The following is a 10,159-nucleotide window of genomic DNA, read 5'->3' on the forward strand; positions in this document are numbered from 1 at the left end:
CCACATGACATTTGTGATTAGTTAAAATCATATATATGCACCTGAACATTGAAGTCAAAGGTTACAAACTACCAGTCAAATGTTTACATCCTTTAGAGAAAGTCAGTTAGCCCCACTTTTCAAGTCAAACATTGAATTCAGTTTTGGTGCTTGAACAGTATGCCAGAGATTCGAAAGAACATGATCTGAAATCTTTGTTACCATTGGATACGGATGATATAATACAATTATCATGTTATTATCATTATTAGTAATATAATCTATATAAATGCAATGCCTGTCTGTGAAATCACGCACAGTGAAACATATATATACAACAAAATGTAACACACACACACACAGTTACAGTGCCACCTATCTGTTAACCCACTCTTGAATTCTGACTGACCAGGAATCATGGGACACGAGGTTTTACTTCTGCAGCTTCCTTTCATGGGATGTCAAGGTCAGCTAAATCACGTAAATGACTATTTTTGCGTTCTCTTGGCATTTCTTTAACATATGGGGAATGCATAGTTTGTGGTCTGTTCGATCAGAAACAGACAACCAGTGGAGAGATTGAAGGAGAGGAAAAAACATGTTTAGATTTATAAGTTCTGCAAATGAGTCTCGCTGAATTATTCTGAATTTGTACAGAATTAACATATATTACACTTGATGTGTAATGATTGATACTAAACACACTGTATGAAAGCAGTGGAGTATATCTGAAGTGTTCTGTACTGCCCATCATATTTCTTACAAAGTGGTGGGTTTTTTTGTGTTTTTTGTTGTTGTTGTTTCTTCTCTGACAGAATGACATGGTACCACGTACTGCCAAGACTAGTCACTGCATAAGCAGTCTATAGTGTGATCAGTCATCACAACACCTTTCCAATACCCCCACCACTACCCATACTCTTCTATAGTCGAGCAACTGCAACAATCAATGACTGTATTTCTAAGTCTTACAGTTTCTGTGCACAGTTAGTTGTAACACATTGAATCTGTACCACAACATGCTTGATGTTTTCATAATCTACAGTGATGCTTCAAGGTTAATCTGGAAATTAAGCAAAGCTAGATGAAGCATAAAAACGGATCCACAGCGCCTTTCTTCTGATTTCTAGTAAGACATTTCTAGTAAGCGATGTTCCTGCCCAACCCCATAGAGGTTTTCATTCAACCAATCAAGTCATGCATGCAGCAGGAATGCGGCTGCTCTGGGTCACACTGTTTTCTGTTCGCAGTGAATAGTGTGTGCAAACAACAAAGGCGGGTGTGCATATATGCATACCAAATAAGCATACAACATCATGGAGACTGGTAAAAGCGGTTTGCAAAGACATCTCTTTTCACATGTTAACACAAAAATAATATATAGGCAGTTACAAGGCTGCATATAAACATTTTTTTGGCTCAAATAATAATCCTGTGTTTTGGTTGCTTCTGTTTGTGCATGTGTTGGAGGGGGCATGGGGAGGGGAGGAGGAGGGGTTTGGGGGGCTATAGGGGGAGGAGGGGTTAAATTTGTAAAAAAAAAAATTAAAAAAAAAAAAAAAAACATTTTCTCTGGAAATTGAAACTCAATAACACACATACACTGATACAGACGAGTGTGTGTCTATGTTTGTGTCTCTGTAAGGGTAAGTCTGTGTCTGAGTGTGTGACTAAAAATCAGACTAAGACTCATTTTATTTGTCATAAAATGCATCAAAGGTATAATGGCCACTAAAACTAAAAACAACAAACAAATAAAAGCACTAATTTGTGAGTGCATACATGTTTATAATGAAAAAATCATGCAACTGATGATATATATATCAACTGCAAATATCAAAACATTCATGAATATAAATCTGCCAGTTTAGGCTGAAAAGAGCTCAATCAATGACAACAAATCAAAAGCTTAGATTTTGAAGACGTGTTAGTTTGTAAGGCCATCTGACAAATTATTTGAAAACCAGGAATAAAACTGTCCATTAAAGTCGCAAGGAGATGTGATCTCAAACTGGTATTCATAATACATAATAAATATCCAGAAAATGCTGATCATCATTTAGACCTACACAGGATTCACATAGCCGGTCTTTCTAGTTCTTTTGCGGTGATGACCAACCTCAATTTTCAAGTTGTGTGCATTCATCTTCAATCAGCACAAAGCTCCTCTGTGCTATTTTCTAAGCTAATCAGTTTGGGTTGTATTGGATTAATAATAAGTGTTTACAATATTGCAACAAAATAACAGCCTTGAAATGGCTTTGTTCTTTGTGCTGCTCCAAAATTGAATACATGTATAAACTGTAAATTATGTGGTTATATATACTTATCATATAGTAGAATATTTTTGTCACTTAATGTTTGCTGTGTACATGTATGTGCATACATAGTGTGTGCATGCCTGCATGTATTTCAATTTTCATTTCTAAGGAGTGTATGGATCTGAATGGACTGAAAACATCAGAAAAATCTTGATCAAAATAGTCTGTGATGTCTTGGAATCACAAACAACAAAATTGAACAACAACGTCCTGCTTGTGTCACAATGCTAAGGAAGTACTACTGACATGCCCCTTCACAGCCCTGCACATATGTAACATGTGCATAGTGACATCACTGATGACATCATCAGAAGCAGAAATAACTCTGGAAGGCTGAACATTCACACAGTGTATCCAGAGTGGTGCATCTCCAGACCATTTTCTCAGTTTTAGGTTTATTGTTTTGGATATTGCTTTATGACTTGAAACACCACTTTCTACTGATATTCCCCTGGCACAGTGGCAGAGAAAGGGTTTTAAATATGGGTTAATGCTTTGCAACCAAAAAAACAACAACAAAAAACCAAATGTATTGTACAGGTATCATTCTGAAAAGGATTTTAGAAGAAAGAACTGATGTATTTCTGGCTTAGAATGCACATGTGTACTGTAAGTGTAACACTGCTTATAAAACTTAGAATGGTGGTTAGATGTAATACTCATAATTTACCATCAAAACTTGGTTGAAGGCATGAATTACCACAAAAGAACCAATTTGTAAAACTGAAAGATGTGACACGTGACTAAATAATTTTATATATATGTTTGTAAGTATATGTAAGTACAGTATTGAATTTTAAGAGAATTATGGATTATGTTTCTATTTACACTGTAGGTGCGTGCAAGGGAAAGAAGTAGGGAGACAGGAGGGAGTACACTAAGGCCTGAAGGTATTTTTCTATAGGAGCAGGGCCACGGAGGTGGGGGGAGGATATGGGGAGGGAGTGGGATGGGGGGGGAAGAAGGGGTGTTTGGGGTCTTTGATTTAGTATGAATGAACTTTTGTTTTACTATGCTGCTCCTTAATCTAATGACATATGAAAGTGTTGCTTTGTGATTTAATATTGTTAGCATTATGATATTTAATTTGTGATTTTTTTTTTTTAATGAACTATGTGTCTTAGTAGTTGCATACTCTGTGTGTGTTTGTGTCTGTGTCTGTGTGTGTTTTTTGTGTGTGTGTTTGTGTGTGTGTGTGTGTGTGTGTGTGTATGCATGTGTGTCATGGGAAGATGTGCAATGTGGACTGATTGACCGCAATCGAAACTGTGAATTCAATAATCTGTGTGTGTGTGTGTGTGTGTGTGTGTGTGTGTGTGTGTGTGTGTGTTATGTATGTATAATTATGGTATAAATCTGGTGCCATCCAGTTTATCTTTTTGTTTTTCATATATTTTATTTTGTTTGTTTGTATTTATGATGGACACATGCTGCTGCCAAAAAGCAAAGTATTGTATTGTATTGTACATAACTGGAGATAAAATTTAACTTAGATGAGTTAGAATGGAATGTCCTCAGTTCTTAGACACACATTAGAATTTATTACCAGAGAAATACTTATCTCCAAAGTCAGTGTTCACTCCAAGAAACATTTTCTGCAGGGAAGAAAACTCGGCTTAATAACATTAATATAAATATATATATGTGTGTGTGTGTGTGTGTGTGTGTGTGTGTGTGTTATCTCACCTGAACTTTTATAAGGTTTAATACCAAAAGTCATTGAGTTTTGTTGCTACTGTAATAGGCTAATGCTATATATATGCATTTTGTTGTTGTTGTTGCTCTTCTTCTGCTTGTTTCTCTCTCTCTCTCTCTCTCTCTCTCTCTCTCCCCTAAATTTTTTCTTCAATTTTTTTTTTTTTTTCATATTTTTCATTTTTTCCCTTTCTCTTTAATTATTATTATTTTCATTGATGACTTGATGTAAAAAAGCAAATGTTGCTTATTCAATTTACCATCATGAAATAAAATCTTGACTTGACTTGACTTGACTAATGCTTTAGTAAATGATGTGTTAGGCTGATCAGTTAAGGAGTTGGATTTTTTTTTTTTTTTTTTTTTTTTCATTCTCCATCCCCTTAATATAGGGGTGATAGCTAGGATATTACATTTTGGGTCATGTGAATCATGTGAAACCATGAAGGTCATTCATTCCAAGATAGCGTTTGCATACAGAATATCATTTTTAATGACTGGTAACTTAAGATGTTATGTAATTGTTCTGTCTAACATCATTTACAATATTATATAATTAACAAGAACGAAAATAAACTAACGTGAATTTAACTGTTCATAAAGTTCAGTCCACTACCTGCTTATGTCTTCAATTGATAACTTCAACAGAGTAAAGTGGTCATCAACAGAACAGAATAGAATAGAATAGAATATGTCTTTATTACCAAGTGTACCTGGGTCACAAGGAATATTGGGGGAGATAGTACATAACAAGATACAAACATAAATCGAAAATCATACACAGACACAGATACAGTAGAAATTAGGATACATACAAGTGCATATCAATATAAAAACTTGTGCATACTCACACATGTACGCACTGCACACACACCCACACTCGCACCCACACCCACACACATTTGAACAAAAGCTACATATTACATGTGGATGGGGCTGATGACTAGATCTTTCGGTAGATGGTTGTTGGCTGCACAATTCAATTTATCACACTGGATTTGTTCGAGAGACAGGGCATTGACTGCTTTGGGGGAAAAGCTATTGGTGAAGCAATTGGTTTTCATCCTTATACTTCTGTACCGTCAACCAGAGGGGAGCATCTCGAAAATCCCAAAAGCTGGATGTGATTCATCCTGGCTGATTGATTTTTTGCTGTTGTTGTTTTTTTCAAGTATCATTCCGTCAGTGTCTTTGTGGTTGGGGATATTTGTGAATAATAATATTCTGAATTGATTAAGTATTATTGTGAATAATAATATTCTGAATTGATTAAGTATTAAATACACTTAAAGTATATATACTGTATGGATATGACAGCCCCACACCAACCAGTCTCAAGTACTGTCATCATGAAATCATGACAGGCCTGAAGACATTTGTGAACATGCACATACACACACACACACACACACACACACTGACACACACACACACATCAAACCTGAACCAAGAATAACATCTCACCTGAACCAAGAATAACACCATCCACAGGTGCACACCAACACCTGCTTTCTCCATGGTTGTCGCCTGCACTATGACAGTAAACCAAGCTTCGTCTGGCTCAACAAAAGGCCTTACGTGAACTGTGCATCAAACCCGGTAGTGATTTCAATGGTCAGATTTCAAAGAGCTGATAAGTAAGAGTGGACCTGTTACCGTCACATTCACCCACACACACCGACCCACGCCCAGATAGCCAAAGCACACCCAGTCCGCAAACACTCATACACGCAGGGAACTTCTCCAGACAAGGCCCGCCGTCGATTGGAGGCCACCGTAAAATACTTCCTCCTTAAACAAGGACCAGGGTGTACTCTCAACACATTACTCGGTCCTCGCGCTGCGTAATGGTAGTCCGTTCCGTACAGTCGACACTATCTACGAAGCGCGATCATGAGTAGAGCTGGTCGACTGATCCAGATTACAAGCTGGCCTTGAAGAGATGTTTCATCCTGTCGGTTTGGAAATCCGACGACACCTCTGTCGATTTCCGTGTCTTGGCTGACAGGACCCACAAAAGCATTCAGCACAGTTCTGAAAGACACGGTCGGTAAGCACAACGGGACGGGTGCACGCCAAACATGTTATCGCAACACGCTTTTAGTACACATGACGTCGTGCTCAAACGATTGAACGGCAAACGAAACGAACTGGAGAGCGGAGATCTTTCGAAAAGTGCAGAAAGCGTTGTTTTTTCCGTCAGACATTCATCGTCCTTAGTTTTTATCATCCGTATCCACAACTTGTTCTTGTTTGTTTAACCATTTGTTGGTTGGAAGACCCAATTATTTGGCAACTCGTTCAGCCTCTGACGTGTGCGGAGAGACAAAAATTAATTGTCGTCTGCTACAGGTGTGTCATTCACACTTCGGATTTGTCGAGGAAAGTTGGCGGAGGTGGTAGTTGGTGGTGGATGGTGGTGGCGGCTCGTGGTTGACTGTTTTGTAATAACTTCTTCTTTTTTTCAGAAACGAAAGCAAATAAAACTGGAGTGAAACTCTGAATGTGTGTGTGTGTGTGTGTGTGTGTGGAGGGGGAGGTGGGCGTGGGGGGAGGCAAAAAAGTCATTTTTGCGATTTATAAGTAACTTGAATAAGTTTGCAAATATTGTCTAGATACACTTTGAGGTAAAAAAAAAAAAAAAAAAAAAAAAAAAAAAAATTTATATGTGAGATTCTTTTGTCTTTGGAAATGTTAATTTGTTCTGGGCATGAAATAATAGTTTGTAGTAATCCTCCACACTCCATTAGGAGTGAAAGGATAATCAAACTTGAAAGGCGCGCGCGCCCGCGCGCGTGTGTGTGTATGTTGTGTCACAGTGTGTGTATATGTGTATGTCAGTGTGTGCAGTGGTGTCACAGTGTGTGTGAGAGTGTCAGTGTCAGTGTGTACGCGCGCGGCGCACGCGCGTGTGTGTCACAGTGTGTTAGTGTATGGGAGAAATAGTTACTCTGTGTGTGTGTGTGTGTGTGTGCGCGCGCGCGCGCGCGCGCGCGGCCGGGCCGTGCGTGCCACCGTCCTGCCGGTGAAACGACGGGGTGTTTATGTGTGTGTCCGTGTGTGCGGTGTGGGTGTGTGTGTGTGCGTGCGTGCCGTAGTGCCGGCTGTGCGTGCCATGAATGGGGGAGTGTGTGCGTGTGTGTGTGTGTGTGTGTGCATACGTATGTGCAGTGTGCGCGCGCGCGTGCCGTGTGTGTGTGTGTCACAGTGTGTGTGTAATATGAGAGAGATAGTTTAATACAGTGTGTCTCACTGTGTGTGTCACGACGGTGTGTGTGTCACGGTATGTATGAGAGAGAGAGAGAGAAAGATGAGTTACACTGTGTGTGTGTCGTGTGTGTTTACGTGTTTGTGCCTGTTGGCCCGGACCTATGTTGGCGTGGGGGAGGGAACTGAGAAGGTGTGGGTAGGAAGGGTCAGTAATATCTCACTTAAGTAGGCGATTGTTGGGTTTCAGTTCTCAGTACCACTCTTGTGGGCGATTGTTGGGTTTTCTAACACCTTTGAAGAACTCAGTCAATATATATATATATATATCCTACTATAATATATATATATTTAAAATAAAAAAAACTAAGTTGAAAACCAGCACCTATTTTGTCAGTGAACAAAACAAAACCGCAACATATACTGATGTATATATATATATATGTGTGTGTGTGTGTGTGTGTGTGTGTGTGTGTGTGTACGGAAATTAACAAACAATGAGGCCAGGAGATAAAATGATTAGCAAATAGTAAAGGGTGGTAACTATCTTCATTGACAAGGTACACAACTTACGGATATATATTACAAGAATCAAGTTCAAGCGATCTGACTGTATCGCCGTCTGTTTGATTTCACCCGGCGTCTCAAGTTGGTTGTTTGCACAGACGGTGCTCGCCGCTGAGTGGTTTATCAACAACATGCATGGTTTTGACAGTAAAAGTCACAGACACAGTGTACAGACCTGCTTGTGCCTGAACCCCCTTCGTGTGTATACACACGCAGAAGATCAAATACGCACGTTTAGGATCCTGTAATCCATGTCAGCGTTCGGTGGGTTATGGAGACAAGAACATACCCAGCATGCACGCCCCCGAAAAAACGGAGTATGGCTGCCTACATGGCGAGGTAAAAACGGTCATACACGTCAGTAAAAGCCCCGGCACTCGTGCACATACGAGTGAACGTGGGATTTGCAGCCACTGACGAAGAAGAAGAAGAAGAAATCACGTATGGGAGAGGGGGGGGGGGGGGGGGGGGGGGGGGCTGACATAGTAAGTGGAGATAAGGCGTGTGTATTTCAGTATGGTTCCGTGGCGAAACAAAGCAACAGTCGGTCAGCAGTCTTGGTCTTTCCAGGTCTGATAGTCCACGTGTAAAATGTAACCAAAAAGATCTCAGTAATAATTGCAGGCAAACAAATGATGGTGAACGTGTTTCTTTTCAAAGACCTGCCACGTAGGCTGTCAGAAGCTCACGGCGCGTTCAGTTCACACTTATTCACTAATAACCTTCAAACATGCATACACATTTTCACTAGCTCAGTCCTCATCTTAACAAAAACTTGAAATTTCATATTTTCTTTAACAAATTCAATTATACACAATATTTACAACTTTTTCACTCTGGTTTTATCAATTTCCTCCCCGTCAGGGATCGGGTTGGTGGTCACACACCTTCCACCTTATACTGAAAAGACTGAAACTTCACACAGTTAATGGTGATCACACACATCACCACCTCACATAGAAAAGATTGGAACTCCACACAGTTAATGGTGATCACACACCTTCCACCTCACATAGAAAAGATTGGAACTTCACACAGTTACTGGTGGTCACACACCTCACCACCTCACATAGAAAAGACTGAAACTTCACACAGTTAATGGTGATCACACACCTTCCACCTCACATTTCTATAAAAAAAAAAGACTGGAACTCCACAGTTTATGGTAATCACACACCTTACCTCCCCACATAAAAAAGACTCGAACTCCACACAGTTAATAATCCATTCGCACATGTACAAGGCGGATGAAGGGGGTTCTATTACTTATACATGAGACACAGAATAAGCACAACACTGGTTCTACAGTACAGTGAACAACGTGATCACCACAGGATGGCATGAAAGTCGCCAGCAGTTCAGCAACAAGTGCAACACGCGTCACTCCCTTAAAAAGATATCGTACAAAAACTTTTTCGTCACTTTAAAAACTTGTAAACTACTTTCGCATCTGCGTTACCTGACATATCAGGACGGAAAGACAGTGACATCAGACTGTTACGTCATCCACTGCCTAGATTATGACGTATTTGAGGCACGGTGCGGACAGCGACCCCACACTGAGACACTGGTGTTTCAGTTTCAGTTTCAGTAGCTCAAGGAGGCGTCACTGCGTTCGGACAAATCTTTATACGCTACACCACATCTGCCAAGCAGATGCCTGACCAGCAGCGTAACCCAACGCGCTTAGTCAGGCCTTGAGAAAAAAAAAAAAAGGGTGAATAAATAATAGGTACGCTTACATGAATAAATAAGTAAATAAATAAATAATAATTATGATATAAAAAAAGGTAGTAGTAATGGTAATAATAATAAAATAATAATAATTTTTTTAAAAAAAATAAATAAGACAACAATGATGATAAATAAGCAAATAAATGTAAAACATGAAGACACACATTCACACATACACCCACACATGCATAACAGATATGCACCTGTTACATGCAGTAACAGGCCAAACTCTACAGTGTGTTTATATACACACTCAGGGCCATTTTATGATGATAATGATATGATATGATATCTTTGCAGACCTATATTCAGGCTTCTCAGCCTTTAGTCTGGTCTTAGTACTCGAAGTCTTTTTATCATAAACGTCCAACATACTTTTTCTTGTTTCGTTTCCCTTTAACCGCAATTTGTACATGCGGTCTGCCCAGTGATTGTCCAGCCTAGCTTTGAAAGCGTTGAGAGAGGGGGCGCTGACCACACTGGAATCTGGTAGGGCGTTCCACGGGTTCACCACCCGGAAGGAGAAGTCAGTAATGCTGGCGCATTTGTCCGTTGCATGGCCTCTTCTTGAGCCTCAGGTTATGCCCGCGCGTCTGTCACTGTTCTCTAGAGACCTCCATCTCTTTCTCTGAAGTCAGTGCTGATATTTGTGTTTT

General features: G+C 39.8%; 1 protein-coding gene across 1 annotated transcript in view; it reads right to left on the reverse strand.

Moving 5' to 3' along the window:
* The window catches only part of LOC143283533 (uncharacterized), a 325,230-nt gene extending 318,847 nt beyond the window's left edge, over positions 1-6,383 (reverse strand). The window contains exon 1 of the mRNA XM_076589778.1: positions 5,460-6,383. Coding sequence (XP_076445893.1) covers positions 5,460-5,513 — 54 coding nt within the window. The 5' untranslated portion in view covers positions 5,514-6,383. The remainder of the gene's footprint in view (positions 1-5,459) is intronic.
* Positions 6,384-10,159: the final 3,776 nt, after the last annotated feature.

The sequence above is a fragment of the Babylonia areolata genome, chromosome 6 (assembly GCF_041734735.1).
Source record: "Babylonia areolata isolate BAREFJ2019XMU chromosome 6, ASM4173473v1, whole genome shotgun sequence".
Taxonomy (NCBI): Eukaryota; Metazoa; Mollusca; class Gastropoda; order Neogastropoda; family Buccinidae; genus Babylonia; species Babylonia areolata.